The sequence below is a fragment of the Geotrypetes seraphini genome, chromosome 4, assembly GCF_902459505.1.
Source record: "Geotrypetes seraphini chromosome 4, aGeoSer1.1, whole genome shotgun sequence".
NCBI lineage: Eukaryota > Metazoa > Chordata > Amphibia > Gymnophiona > Dermophiidae > Geotrypetes > Geotrypetes seraphini.
This window is the reverse complement of record NC_047087.1, coordinates 244,596,734-244,611,996: the sequence shown is the minus strand read 5'-3', so window position 1 is coordinate 244,611,996 and position 15,263 is coordinate 244,596,734. Positions and strand designations below refer to the sequence as shown.

Below are 15,263 nucleotides of genomic sequence, written 5' to 3'. Positions count from 1 at the left end.
GCTATTAACTGCACTAGAGTCCCGGCATGCTGTGAATAAAAAACTCTTGTACTTTCTTCACGCCTCTGACTTTGTGTATCCAAGTGACCTTTCATTTGGCGCCCGAACAGGGACTTGAAGGTCTCTTGACCACTGGTTACTCGATTGGTCACTTGTTTCTGGTCCTACAGCTGACTAGTCTGCTTAGCCGGCATCCCTTCTTTTGGGTTTGGCAGACCTCAGGAAGTTTGACCACTTCAACTGACTTATCCAGTCTCAGCTTAAAGTACAAGAATCTGTATCAGTTTAATTCTGTCTTGGAGTGGCCACTATCTGGTAAGTAGGAATTGATCTTTCCTATCCTGTCTCTATTCTCCTGCCTAGTAAGCCACTTGATCAGTCGCTGAAGTCGTTGGGAGGGATTATAGGAACTGTTATTTTCTGATTGGGTAACTAAACTGAAGTCTGTTGTGTTTTGTGTGTTTGAGAGTGTCTGAGACGTCCTTGAGGACGAAGCGAGTGCGGACCTGTTAGTACTGCGTTTCCCTAGCCCGGAGACGGGCGGGGCCAGGAATACAGGGAAGTGTTTTTGTCCTCCATTGCACAATGGGGGGATGTCAGTCTACCTATGGGGACCCCCTTGATACAATGTTAGTTAATTTTAAAAAGGGATTTGGCTCTGATTATGGGACTAGACTTAAAAAATCAACCCTTATTCGTCTGTGCCAGTTAGAATGGCCGACTTTTGGTGTGGGCTGGCCCCCCTCTGGCTCCCTGGAAGAGGACATAACCCGTCAGGTTTTTATTATAGTAACTCACCCTAAGACTGGCCATCCTGATCAATTCCCCTATATAGATAGTTGGTTAGACTTAGTCCGTAGCAAGCCTTCTTGGCTTTTCCCTTCTGTACCCAAGAAACTCCAGTCCCAAGTTCTCACCCTCAGGAAGACTGTCAATGAGAATTATCGTCCTACTCATGTTTTTGAGTCTGACCTTTCAACTGACATACTTGAAATACCTACTGCTCCTCCTTCTTACTCGGTAACACCACAGCCCATACCCAATCCTAGTTCTGTCTCTCTTGCTCAGCCTTCTGTTTCCCAGCCTGTACAACTCCCTGCTCAATTTCCAGCTTCCCCTTCCCGAGCCCTGGCTGATAGCCCAGCTCATGACATTCTGTCCTCCCCAGTCCTTTATCCACCTCTGGACTCTCTTTCTCTTTCCGATGATTCTCCTATCAGCCATCGCTTGAGACCTGATCCTCCTCAAATAGTTCCCATGAGAAGACAAATGAAACAGGGGACTCTGGAGGCTACAAATTTGGCCATGCCCCTTCGTCAGGTTCCTGTTGCCAATCCACCGGATGCCGCCGGGCATCCTAGACCACCCACTATTAGCCTTGTATATCAGCCCTTCACCACCACTGATTTATACAATTGGAAATCCCATTGTCCTCCTTACTCAGAGCGGCCACAGGCAACTATTGATCTAATTACATCCATCATTCGTACACACCGCCCCACGTGGTCAGATTGCCAGGAACTACTTCTCTGTCTCCTAAATACCGAAGAACGTAAACGGGTTCTGCAAGAATCCCTTACAAAGGCCCAGGCGGATGCAGATGCAGCCGACCCCAACTGGATCAATAACCATTTCCCTTCTCAGGACCCTAATTGGGACCCCAATGATGCCACTCATAATACTTTCCTTATGCGGTACCGCCAGTATATCCTTGAGGGTCTCCGGTTGGCTTCTCGGAAACCCACCAACATTTCTAAAGTATCTGAGGTCCTCCAAAAGTCTAATGAATCCCCAGCCGCATTCTATGAACGTCTCTGTGACGCTTACCGTACCTTTACTCCCTTTGACCCAGAAAAACCTGAAAACCTCCGTATGGTTAATACCTCGTTTGTGAGCCAGACACAACCTGATATCCGTAGGAAACTCCAGAAGCAGGATGGGTTCGCAGGCATGAACACTGTCCAGCTCCTTGAGATTGCCCAGCGCGTTTTCATGAACCGGGACAGCGCTAACCGGCAAGAAGCTGATAAGCTTCTCCGGCGCAAAGCGGACCTCCTTGCTGTAGCCCTTCAAAATACTTTCCCAAGTAACCGGCCCCCTACCCGAAACTCTGAGTCCCGCTCTTCCAAGCGCCCCCCCTACTTTTCTGGCCCTTCAAAACCTACGGGGTCCCAGCTTGATAGGACAGGACCCCCTAGGAATTTGGAACGGGATCAGTGTGCCTATTGCAAGGAGAGGGGTCACTGGAAGAACGAGTGTCCAAGCAAGCCCCGTACCTGTCAGGCTAAAACTAAGGACCAACCTACTATTGGTTTGGCATCCTTTCAGTCTGACTCTGAAACTGATTACTGAGACAGACCGGCTCGCAGTGAGTACCAGGGACTTTCCGGATTGTTCCCAACTTACTCGCTCGGTTCCCACGAGCCCTTGGTCAATGTCCGTATAGGGGACCATTCTATCTCTATGCTGGTCGATACCGGCGCCAAACACTCAGTTCTGACCCGCCCTCTCAGTAAGCGTTCTTCCAAATCTATCTCCATTATGGGTGCAACTGGCTCTTCTGATTCTGTCCCTATCCTTGAACCAGTTTCGGTTCGCATTGGTGGTCATTCCATACCACATTCTTTTGTGTACATGCCTTCTTGTCCTGTCCCCTTGCTTGGTCGGGACCTTCTCCAGCGCTTGGGAGCCACTATTCGTCTGTCCTCTCATGGTCTGACTATGGACCTTCCTTCTGCAAACCTCACACCCATTCCTGACCGCTCCGCTGCCCCCTCACCAAGCTTCCTCTGTTCCCTATTGTCAGAACCCATGGCAAGCAAACCCCCACTCTCTGTACCTGATTTTCTTGAGGGCCTTGATTCAACTGTTTGGGCTGAGTCTGGGTCCCCCGGACTAGCACGTAACATCCCACCCTTTGTTGTTACCCTCAAGGCTTCTGCCAGTCCGGTCTCTATCAAGCAGTACCGCATATCCCAGTCTGCTCTCCAGGGAATACACGTCCATTTGTCTCGTTTGCTAGATTGTGGGTTTTTGGTTCCTTGCAAATCACCTTGGAATACCCCCCTCCTTCCAGTTTTGAAACCCGGTGATCCCCCTGATTACCGCCCCGTCCAGGACCTCCGTGCTGTCAACCGTCTTGTAGAGGATATCCATCCTACTGTCCCTAATCCTTATACCCTGTTGGGATTGGTTCCCCCTGGAGCTACCTACTTCACTGTTTTGGATCTCAAGGATGCATTCTTTTGTTGTCGGTTAGCCCCTACCAGTCAGCCAATTTTTGCATTCCAATGGGAAAACCCTTCCACTGGACAAACCTCCCAAGTAACCTGGACCCGTCTACCCCAGGGCTTTAAAAATAGCCCCACTCTATTCAGCACCGCCCTTGCTTCAGACCTTGCTAATTTCTCCCCTTCATCTGATTCCCAAGTCCTGCAGTACGTAGATGATCTTCTTCTCTGCTCTCTATCTATCTCTGCTTGTCAGGAGGACACTCGCTCTCTCCTTCAGTTTCTCCTCCATTGCGGATACCGTGTGTCTCTCCGGAAGGCTCAGTTGTGCCTTCCTCGTGTCACCTACCTTGGGTTTCATATTTCCCAGGGTACCAGGTCCCTTCCCCACACCCGTGTCCAGGCTGTCTGTAGTCTCCCTGTTCCTGATACTCGCAAAGCCCTGCGCGCCTTCCTCGGTATTGCCGGATACTGTCGCATCTGGATCCCTGATTTCAGTACTATTGCTCGTCCTCTGTATGATTCCACCAAGGGCGCTGACTCAGCCCCTTTTGTCTGGACCCAACTTCAGGAGCGGTCTTTTCGCTGCCTCCAAAAACTTCTGACTCAGGCTCCTGCCCTTGGCCTTCCTGACCCCTCCAAACCTTTCCAGCTCTATGTTCATGAAAAATCTGGTATCGCAGCCGGAGTCCTTACTCAATTCCTTGGTTCTTGGCGTAGGCCCATTGCCTATCTCTCTCGACAATTGGATCCTGTTGCTGCTGGGTGGCCTCCCTGCCTTCGGGCAATTGCCGCCGTATCAGATCTCTTACAGCACGCTAATAAACTCACTTTTGGCCAACATATTGACCTCTTTGTCCCACATTGTGTGACCTCTCTTCTAGAACATAAAGGCTCCCTGTGGCTCACGAATGAGCGCCTCCTTAAATACCAAGCCCTTCTTTGTGAAAACCCACAGGTCTCTCTTGTTGTTTCTTCACTCCTTGACCCCTCCACTCTCCTCCCTATCTCCTCCCAGCCGGTCGTGCACAACTGCCTTGACACCGTTGACTTAGTTTATTCTTCCCGTCCTGATCTCACTGATATCCCCCTCCGGGATCCTGATCTCACTCTTTTCACAGATGGCAGTTCGTCTGTCACCCCTTCTGGTACTCGTATTGCTGGTTATGCAGTAGTCTCTGCCACTTCCCCTTTACTCATGGGCCCTCTGCCCTCTGGCACTTCCGCCCAAGAAGCTGAGCTGTATGCCCTCACTTCTGCCCTTCGCCACTCTGCCTCTCAGTCTTGCAACATCTACACTGACTCCAAATATGCTTTCCTTACCTTGCATGCCCATGGGGCCATCTGGAAACATCGAGGTTTCATTACAGCCTCCGGCCGCCTGATCCATCATGCTCCCCTCATTCTTGACCTCCTTGAGGCTGTTAAATTGCCCTCCCGTGTCGCGGTTATGCACTGTCGTGCCCACCGTCGTGTCACTGATCTCATCTCACGTGGCAATGCCCTTGCCGACCGCACAGCCCGAGCTGCCAGCCTCTGCCCCCCTCCTTCGGCTCCTCTGTACACCATCATTCCTTTTCTGGACTCCCTTACACCCCAATACACTTCTCAGGAACAGACTTGGGCCCGCACTCTTTCGGGCCAGTCTGTCCTGAAAGGGGGGTGGATACAAATATGCGCCAATTCAAGTGCCAATCCAGACCCACACACTGATACTTCAAACACGAGCACAGTGGGTACCCTCATATTCATTCCTCAACATCTGGCCCTCACGATTGTCAAAAGATGCCATGATTTGGCACACTCTGGAGAACCCGCTATGAAAATGACTCTCAAGAGACATTTCTTTATCAATCACCTTGATCAGCTAGTCCGGAATACGGTCCGACAGTGTGTTGTCTGTTCTAGAATAAATTCCCCAATCAGACGACTGCCACCTCCTGGACACCAACCCATTGGAACATATCCGATGCAGGTTCTGTCTGTAGACTTCACTCACATGCCCACTTCCCGTTCCTTCAGTCACCTTCTAGTCTTCACAGACACTCTGACTAGATGGGTTGAAGCCTTCCCTACTCGCACTGAACGCGCCAGAGAAGTAACCCAGCACCTCCTAAACGACATAATTCCGCGCTTTGGTCTTCCTGTTTCTATAGGCAGTGACAACGGCCCTGCTTTCATTGCTGATGTTGTCCAACAAACTGCTCAGGCTCTCCAAATTGAATGGAAGTTACATGCTGCTTACCATCCTGAGAGCTCTGGTCAGGTCGAAAGAATGAACAGAACTCTTAAGACCCTTCTCACGAAACGAATTGAAGAAACCAATCTGTCCTGGCCTGTCCTGCTGCCCTCTGTCCTATTTCAGATTAGATGTACCCCATCTAAACCCACTAAATTGTCCCTATTTGAGCTCATGTTCGGCCGGCCACCACCCATTGTGAACCCAGATCCTGGTTCTTTTGCTACTCTGGGATCAGATATCCTCCAGAGTCAGGTCCAATCTTTAGCTAAGGCCCTTCAAGAGCTCCACAAATGGGTCCTGGAAAGGGCCCCACTACCGATAGCTACACAAGTCCATGGATACATCCCTGGGGATACGGTATGGCTAAAAACTTGGAAGTCAGACCCCCTAAAACCTAGGTGGACAGGCCCTTTCACTATCCTCATTTCTTCCCCTACAGCTGTCAAGGTGTCCGGACACGAAACCTGGTTTCATTACAGCAGAGTCAAGCCTGCTGCTGTATGGCAAGCTACCCCAGGCAAGACAGACCTCCAGCTGAAAATTTCTAAAACCTCAAAATTGCTTTGAACATTTACCACTGTATTTGACAGGTGTTCTGAATATAACCTTTTCATAAGTGTTTGAGTTTTACTGACTGTTTGTGGTTAACCACTGCCCCAATTGAACCTTCTTCTATGTGCATTGAGAGTCACTCTGTGACAAATGGGTTTTCTGTGTATACATTGCCGAATGCTCCTATGTGTTATATCCGACTGCTGTTTTCTTCTTACTGTCTTATGCTTCTTCCTTTTGTATTTGTTTCCTGTTGTGCCAGAAGCTCAGGCACAACCCCTTAAGTCCTGTAAACCATGTCTTTCTGAGGTCCGTAATGGAAATCAGGTAGAAATGGCCCTCCTGTATAGAACCCAATTCCGTTGTCATATTGCTCCCTTATCTGATGTCTGTTCCTATGAGGGAGTCAATTATCGTAAGTGCCGAACCACTGATGGAGTCATATGTTACCAACCCACTAGTATTAAAGATGAAAAATGGGTAGAAGTCCGCATTAATGGGGCTGATGGTCCGCTTGTTAACCAAACTCCCATAGTGGATCCCAGGAAGCCAGTAACTGTGTATTTTGATGCATGTGGGGTTGCTGATAGGGCTGCAGGTCTGGAGAACTCTAAGTATTCTGTTACTTGTGGGTCCCTCAGTTGGCAGAGATATTACTCCACATGTGATAAATACATGTGCCCTTTTATAATCTCTCCACTGTACAGGCAGAGAAAGTATGGTGCCTTTGCCTGTCAATATGACCATCAGATTAAGTGGGCTACTTACCCCCTAACCCACGGAAAAGGCCAGCCGCCCCCAGCTTCTGCTACTCTACGTTTAGGCCCTATGCCTAGCCCAACCTGCCCGATAGGGGCCTGCAACCCAGTTTCCTTCACTATCATGAAACCCCAAAATTGGAATCAGAAATTAGAGTATGTGAAATGGCGTATTGGGTTTAGAATTTCAGGCAAAGGGTCTGACCCAGGTGCAGACCTATACATCCATGTAGTGACCCGACCCCGAGCATCAGTACATCACTCCATTGTATTTCCACAGTTTTATGAAAACATGAAAGTAGACATTGAAATTCCAGCAGTTACTCGAAACTTGTTTATACAGTTTGCTGAGGCTATTGGACAAACCCTTAATATTAGCAATTGTTTTGTTTGTGGTGGCACTAATATGGGTGAGCAATGGCCATGGGAGGCAAAGCAGTTAGACATGTTAAGCTTATCTACACAGAACCTTACTTTTGCTTCCACTCCTCGGCCTCCTCGATGGACTTTGCGGACCTCCATTATTGCCTCTCACTGCCTGCAGCGGATTGATGGTCCCTTCAATGTTCAAGTTGGACACCTCAAATGTACCTCGCTCTGGTCCTTCAATGCCACAACAGCTACCTGGACTCCCTGGCCTGCTAACCTCACCTTCACTCTGCCAGGTAGTCCCCTCCAGAATCTACTCAAAGGTATCTCCTATGATCACTGGCCAGCCCCTGATGGTCGATACTGGCTCTGCGGCTTATTTGCATACTCCTGGTTGCCAGCAAATTGGACTGGAACTTGTGTACTCGGCATGATCCGCCCCAGCTTCTTCCTGTTACCGCTGGCCGATGGTGAACACCTGGGAGCCCCTGTATTCAACACCAGAGGTCGCCAAAAGCGGTCTACTTCCACCAATTCCCTTAAAATAGGTGAATGGGGTGATGACTGGCCTGCAGAACGGATCATTGCTGTTTACGGACCTGCCACATGGGCCGAAGATGGCACCTGGGGCTATCGGACCCCAATCTACATGCTGAACCGCATTATTCGTCTACAAGCTGTACTTGAACTGATAACCAATGAGACTTCCAGAGCTTTGAGTACCATTGGCAGAGCGAATGCTAAAATGCGCACTGCTATTTATCAGAATCGTCTAGCTTTGGACTATTTACTAGCTGCTGAAGGGGGTGTCTGTGGTAAATTCAACCTTTCCAACTGTTGCCTTGAACTTGATGATGATGGTAAAGTGATTGAGGAAGTTGTGGATCGTATCACCAAGCTGGCTCATGTTCCTGTTCAAACCTGGCATGGCCTCAATACAGACTGGTTCTCTGGTTCCCTGGGCTCTTGGTTACCGTCTGGTATGACCCTGAAAACAATTCTGCTGATAACTGCTTTGTCCTCCCTGGTACTATGTTGTCTACCTTGTTTAGTTCCACTGGCTATGAAATTTCTTCACCACACTGTGGACTCTGCTGTCAACCGTTCCACTGCTGAATTGGCCCTTGCCCTCTCCCAGTATCATCCCTTACCCACTGGGGACCCCGACTTTCCTGACCCCTAACTTTATTTTGTCAGGCTTGGCTCCTTAGGTACGCCAGCCTGAAAGGGGGGAATGTAGGGTCATGAAATAGTTAACTGTTGTTTAAAATATTGCTCTGGCCTACATAGCTGAAAACAGTGTTTAATCTATTGACTGCATCTGCCTAAAATGTATGTCCTTGCCCTACCACATTGTAAGCTGAATAGATAAGAGTTTGAGCCATGATGTGCCCTGCCCTTCTGTACATGTAGCCTTTAGACCTGTAAGATTTAGATAAGCAGAGAAATGAGCTAGTTTCCTATAGGACTATAAGTTGTATCCCTGAGCCTATCATAACTGCTGGCTTAGGACCAATAATAATTGTAGAAAGTTGTAGAAGTAACAAATGAAAATTGTAGTTTTTGCATATATTAGTTTGCGAAAAGGGCATAAAAGTCCGTGTATTTCCTGTTTCTGACACTCTAGTAGGCAGGCTATTAACTGCACTAGAGTCCCGGCATGCTGTGAATAAAAAACTCTTGTACTTTCTTCACGCCTCTGACTTTGTGTATCCAAGTGACCTTTTAGTTCCCTAGCCCCCTACCCAGGAGCATAGGGTAGTGGGGGGCATTGGACTTCGGGTGGGTTAGGTCACAGAGCTTCCTGAAGTATTTCCAAACAAAAGGAGCAAAACTAAGGAGAAAACGTTTTGGTTATTTTTTTGGCTTTTCTGCCTGGGCAGCAGGCTGGACTGTATTGTAAGGAAGAAACCTTATGAAAGTATGTTTTGTTTTAAGTCTCCTCAGACCAGAGGGACTACTGGAACCCTAGTGCTGTGAACTAGGGGTAATAAAGATAAAAGCTGAACTTTACCAAGAACGCAGTCTCCACTAATTATTCTACTGCTTATCCAGTGGGAGTCCTCCTGGGAGCGCTCCGTCCTTACGCCTGGGGCGGGAGCCGGGTTGCCAGCGCTAGGCTTACCCCCGGCCCCGCCACAATAGACTAGTCATCAATATAACTCAGTAAATTAATTTTTTTGAAACCACACATAGTAGTTCATCTTTAACTGTGGAAAAATGTCAAACTTGCTGAATTCTCATGCTGATAAATTATTATTAGTGCATTATTATACCACAAATTGGAGCCCTGGTTATTCTGGTGAGTTAATTTGGAAACAAAATACAGTACAATGTTGTTATTAATATCAGTAAAGGACACCAAACACTGCCTCATTACATAAACCTTTAAAACAGCAGGGATTTTGTGATATGCAAACAAAATGCTGAGAAATATTTTTTAATACTTGCTTATTTAAACAAATCTAACAATGAGACATTCAACAAGCTCTTAGACAACGTCATTTCCCACAGAGAAAGAAAAATGAGTTTCCTTTCCCTTCAGTGTAGTTATTTTAAAAATAATGTATTAAACCTACTATTTTTGGAATGTCTTCAGACCTCCACATAAGTGCAGCAACTAAGCAGCCATTGTTCTATATTAAATTCATATTTATGAAACCTCAAATTAAGACACTAACAGTATTTTTTTTAATTTAGAATGAGTCAGTAAAACTTGGAACTTTTCTACTGAAAACAGCAGTAGAGGCTCTGAGCTGTGCCACACATTAGAAAAGTATTTCAAACAAAAGTTCTATAATGTCCTTATAATACAGTATATACAGTACATTCACTATTACTAGACAACAAGTTAAACCATATCAATATCCAGACAAGAGGACTTACTTTCTTAATTTCCAACTGATTATTACAAAATAAGCAATCAAAATTGCTGCAATGACTCGGTATAAGCCCAGTGAATTTGCTCTGTTAATATTTAATTTCATTGAATGAATTGGCAAAAAGACAGTGCAGATTAAGGGAGCAGAGAGGAAATGGCTTCTTTTTTTTTTTTCATTTAAATATCTTTATTCGTTTTTACATTATGCAAACAAGTGTACAATAATTCAAGTCATACTATACATTCTTCACTTGAAACTCTACATTCATTTTATACCATAAACTATCTCCCCTCCCTCCCTTTCCATATATTACCCCTCATAATGTCATAAAACCCACCCATCCCTCCTCCCCCCTACATATATTTAATGGGGATAAATATAATTATTTATTTATTATAATACTCAATTAATGGTCTCCACACCTCTTTAAATTTCTTATAATAACCTCTCTTGATTGCCAATGTTTTTTCCATTTCATACACCTGACAAACCGAACTCCACCAGAAACAATAATTCAATCCTCTATAGTCTTTCCAGTTATGTGTTATATGTTGGATGGCAACTCCTGTTAAAATCATTAACAGTTTGTTATTATTCGATGAAATTTGACTTTTGGCCCTCATAGACATTCCAAACAAAACTGTGTCATATGATAGGGCCACAGGATTCTCTAACATACAATTTATTTGACCCCAGATCAATTTCCAAAAATTATTAATAAAAGGACAATAAAATAATAAATGATCTAGAGTTCCAGCCTCAAGATGACAATGCCAACATCTATTAGACTTAGAGCAATCCAATTTTTGTAAGCGAACAGGGGTCCAGAGTGCTCTATGCAACAGGAAAAACCATGTTTGCCTCATAGACGCAGACATTGTACATCTTATCCTCCAAGACCAAATACGTGGCCATTGAGATGCATTAATTTGATGCTTAATCTCAATGCTCCAAATATCTCTAAGTACAGTCCTTGGTTTTTTATTTAAATATCCAGATAATGTTTTATACCACTGTGCGGCCTGGTGACCCATAAAATCTGCCTGGAAGCATAAGAATTCTAGAGTAAAATGAGTATTTAAAGACTTCCATTCAGGGAACCCTGCCTGAATAGCCTGCTTCAATTGCAACCACTTATAACTTTGTTTTTTATTAAGTCCAAATTTATGTTGCAATTGTGAAAACTCCAGCAGCTTACCATCATTAATAACATCATCTAAAGTATGTATTCCTGCTTCAATCCAATCCTTCCAGACAATCATAAAACCGCCTATTTGTATCTTGGAGTTCAGCCATATATTTTGACAAGTAGATTTTTGAATAGTAATAGGAGTTAAGTTGTTTACATACTTTAATGTTGTCCATGTGTCCATTAATATCCTATTGGTTTTCCTTATTCTAGGCATTTTAATGCTAAGCAGATGACGAAGCCTGATAGGAGACATGAGCTGCCACTCCAACCATAACCAATCTGGAAGCTTCTCCATGAGTTCTGGGAGGACCCAATACATACCTTGGCGCAATATATAGGATTGATGAAACCTTTCGGTATTGAAGATGGAGATCTCCACTTTAGAGGGAGGGATAAAACAAATTACCTATAAGGACTATAGTCACTAGATAATCAATAGGGTCAAAAGATACATTCTGAGCTAGGACATGAAAGCACAAAGACCTCCAATGAGACTTGAAAGAATAAGTCACATGCAGCAGATGTAACAGATGTTCTTCATGCACAGCAGGATAGAAGTCCTTAATAGTCAGTAGAATACAACTCTTTGGGAAGGAAGGTGGGTGTGTGAGGACTTGTATCCTACTGTTCATGAAGAACACCTATTACAGATAAGTAACTTGGGGCAAGATGTTTTTTCAGTTTTTCTATACCGTTCTCCCAAGGGAGCTCAGAACGGTTTTACATTAATTTATTCAGGTACTCAAAGCATTTTTCCCTATCTGTCCAGGTGGGCTCACAATCTGCCTAATGTACCTGGGGCAATGGGGGGATTAAGTGACTTGCCCATGGTCACAAGGAGCAGCGTGGGTTTGAACCCACAACCCCAGGATGCACTAAAGTCAGCGATCGTCTAACTCAGGGGTGCCCACACTTTTTGGGCTTGCGAGCTACTTTTAAAATGACCAAGTCAAAATGATCTACCAACAATAAAATTTTAAAAAAACACAAAGCACACTGTACTTATAGAAAATGTTAATCATCATTCCTATTCCAGGGTTTTTCAAAAAGGTCAAAGCAGATGACTCTATGCACTATCACCTCAGTAACAACCATACAAAAATAGACAAATATACCCCCTCCCTTTTTACTAAACCACGATAGCAGTTTTTAGCGCAGGGAGCTGCGCTGAATGCCCAGCGCTGCTCTCGACGCTCATAGGCTCCCTGCGCTAAAAACCTCTATTGCGGTTTAGTAAAAGGGGACCTTAATGTAAAATGTAGACAGCAGATAAAAATTCAGACACATTTTGATCACTAAATTTAAAATAAAATCATTTTTCCTACCTTGTCTGGTGATTTCATGAGTCTCTGGTTGCACTTTCTTCTTCTGACTGTGCATCCAATCTTTCTTCCCTTCCTCCAGACCTCATTCCCTCCCCCAACTTTTGCTTCCTCTCTCCCTGCCCTTTCTTTCTCTCTGCCTCCCTTTCTTTTTTTTCTGTTTCTCTTCTTTCCTTCTGTCTCCCTGCTTGCCCTTTTTCTTTCTTTCTCCCTGCCCTCCCCCAAGCCACTGCCACTGTCATCGGGGACCAGGACCCAAACCGCCACCAATAACAGGCCCGAAAGCTGATGCCGCCCCAAGCTCTCCCTGCTTCGGCCGACCAGCATCGCGATCGACCTATTGGGGGAAATGCTGCCGGGTCCTGCCTTCGCAGAACAGAAAGTAGGCAGGACCCGGCAGCAAGAAGATGAAATGCTTCACTAACCTGTCTCCCGCCTTAGCCTGTAGCGAACGCTTGCTTCAGGGCTCTCTCAACATGTGCGTGCCGGCTTCCCTTCTCTCCCCCCCCCCCGGACATAACTTCCGGTTTCGGAGGGAAGGGAAGAGAAGAGAAGCCGGCACGCACACGTTAGAGCCCGGAGCATAAGTTCGCTACGGGCTGAAATCTCCAAGCCGGGTTTTTTTTTAATGTTCAGCAGCGGCGGCAGCAGCAGATGACAGCTGAGCGGACCACCCAGCTAAAAGGCCCTAGGGAGAACACAGAGGAAGGCTGATCGGCCCGGTAGATCAGGACAGCAACACGAGTCTAGCGATCGATTCACGTTACCTTCCTGAGCTACCGGTCGATCGCGATCGATGTATTGGGCACCCCTGGTCTAACTATTGTCACTAAACCAGTTTTGACTGCTTAAGAGACGATCGCCTCTACCGACCTGATTTTGAAAACAGCTCACCGCATGGTTTTCTGCATGATTGCTCATGCTCCTATCCAACCATGCAAATAAGCTCATTATTATTGCAATGTCATATAAACTAGCAGAGCAATTGATGCTCTAACATGGCTTCTCGATGAACTAAAAAAATGATCACTTTTAGCAATTTTAAAAAACGACTGGTCAAGACCAGTTGCTTACCTGTCTAACCATGGTTTAGCCTTCTTTTTTTAATGGGCACAGATGCTGTGCAAGTTACACATACACAATATCTGCCCCATTAAAAAAAAAAAAAGTACCCCCTTCCCCATTGTGCAATTCTGCATTCTGTATGAACTTGTACTTAAAGAAATGGATGTTTGAGGAGTTATTTTCTCTGTCAATAAAAATTATTTACCTCTTAGGAGAATAAAGGATGATACTTACAATACAATTACATTTTCAAAACATATATCAGTAACTGCTTTGTCCACAATGACCATATCTGTGTCGAAAACCTCTGCACCCATTTTGAACATGCAAAATACTGCATAACGCTGTGAACCTGTAGAAGGATTAAAGAACAGTATTGTAATCGCAATATTGGATTATCTTTAAAAAAAATGTAGAACAAAGAAATTTTTATATTATTTTATTTTAGTTGTCATGGTAAAATCAGTGTTTGACATTTTGAAATCTACTCTTTCTAAATGCACAACTGCATTAGTCAACATGATATAATTTTCTCTGCATTCCATTCATCTGTTAAATAAATTCTTTTTTAATTAATATACATATACCTTTGGATTCCTAAGTTTGCCTTATCATGGAGATACCGCTGTGGCAATACACCCTATGCTTTTCAAATGAACATGTTTCTCAATTGGCTACTCATTCTTCATTATTACAAGACACAGGGCCCCTCAGCTCAACTGAATTTATAGATCAAAAGAACAAATGGATGGATCTACAACAGGTTATTTAAGAATGGAGTTACACAGTATGTCCCTCATAGAACATATTAAGAATCAAATAATTACCCAGGGCTTAAGGGTTCAAAAACAACCAGGAGTATTCACTAGCAATCAGGTGTTCCTTGACAAATGGGAAGCAATCTTAAACAAATATTCCATTGGACCTTATGGTATTAATGGTAGACACTATTCAAGAAACATCAGTAGAAGCTACTAGAGAATCAGAACAACTGTTTTTAGGATTACAATCAGGACCTGATGCAAAAACATTTCAAAACCAACTGAGTGAGCTGCAAGACAATTTGGAAAATTTTAGAAAAAAACATTGTCAAACCAAATTTAAAAAATATACCCGAGACCAACAACTACACAAAAGGTTTTGTGTACTCCTTGATAAAGCTACATTTGGATCAAGAACAACCTAAAACCAACCAAGAGGGCTTTGAGGGATACACATATATAAACCAGAGTTTTTTGCCAGTGGAAGTGAGAGAGATACCATATCGAGTTAAAGGGATAGATCTTTTTTAGGTTGAGGATAAAGGAGCAGGAGTACAAAGATAAGGCAGACGCGCAAACAACAGGGGGTGCAACAGAGGCAGGGGGGCAGAACCCATCTTAACGGGGACGGCAAATGACACCAGTGAAGAACCTAACACTAACACTTTGGTCATTAATATTTCATGCATTCAGATCTTAAATCAGGGCCCTTTTTTTGTTCTGACAGTTCGACATAATAGTTTTCAAGCCTGCTGTGGCATCGTTCATATAATACGCTCATTACAAATCCAATTTTTTTTTTCAGACGGCTCTAATCCTGTAGACAATTCTGTAGTCCATCCCCGCTCAACATGGATGCCTCCGGGTATTATTGATCCCCATATAGCAAC

General features: G+C 44.8%; 1 protein-coding gene across 5 annotated transcripts in view; it reads right to left on the bottom strand.

The window, feature by feature from the left end:
- RTKN2 (rhotekin 2) overlaps positions 1-15,263 on the bottom strand; it is a 175,826-nt gene that overhangs the window by 120,064 nt on the left and 40,499 nt on the right. For 4 of the 5 annotated variants that reach the window (XM_033943543.1, XM_033943544.1, XM_033943546.1 and 1 more), the window contains exon 5: positions 13,847-13,964. The exons of the other annotated variant lie outside the window; for it this stretch is intronic. In XM_033943543.1, the coding sequence (XP_033799434.1) occupies positions 13,847-13,964 (118 nt within the window). The remainder of the gene's footprint in view (positions 1-13,846; positions 13,965-15,263) is intronic. 5 annotated transcript variants of the gene reach the window in all.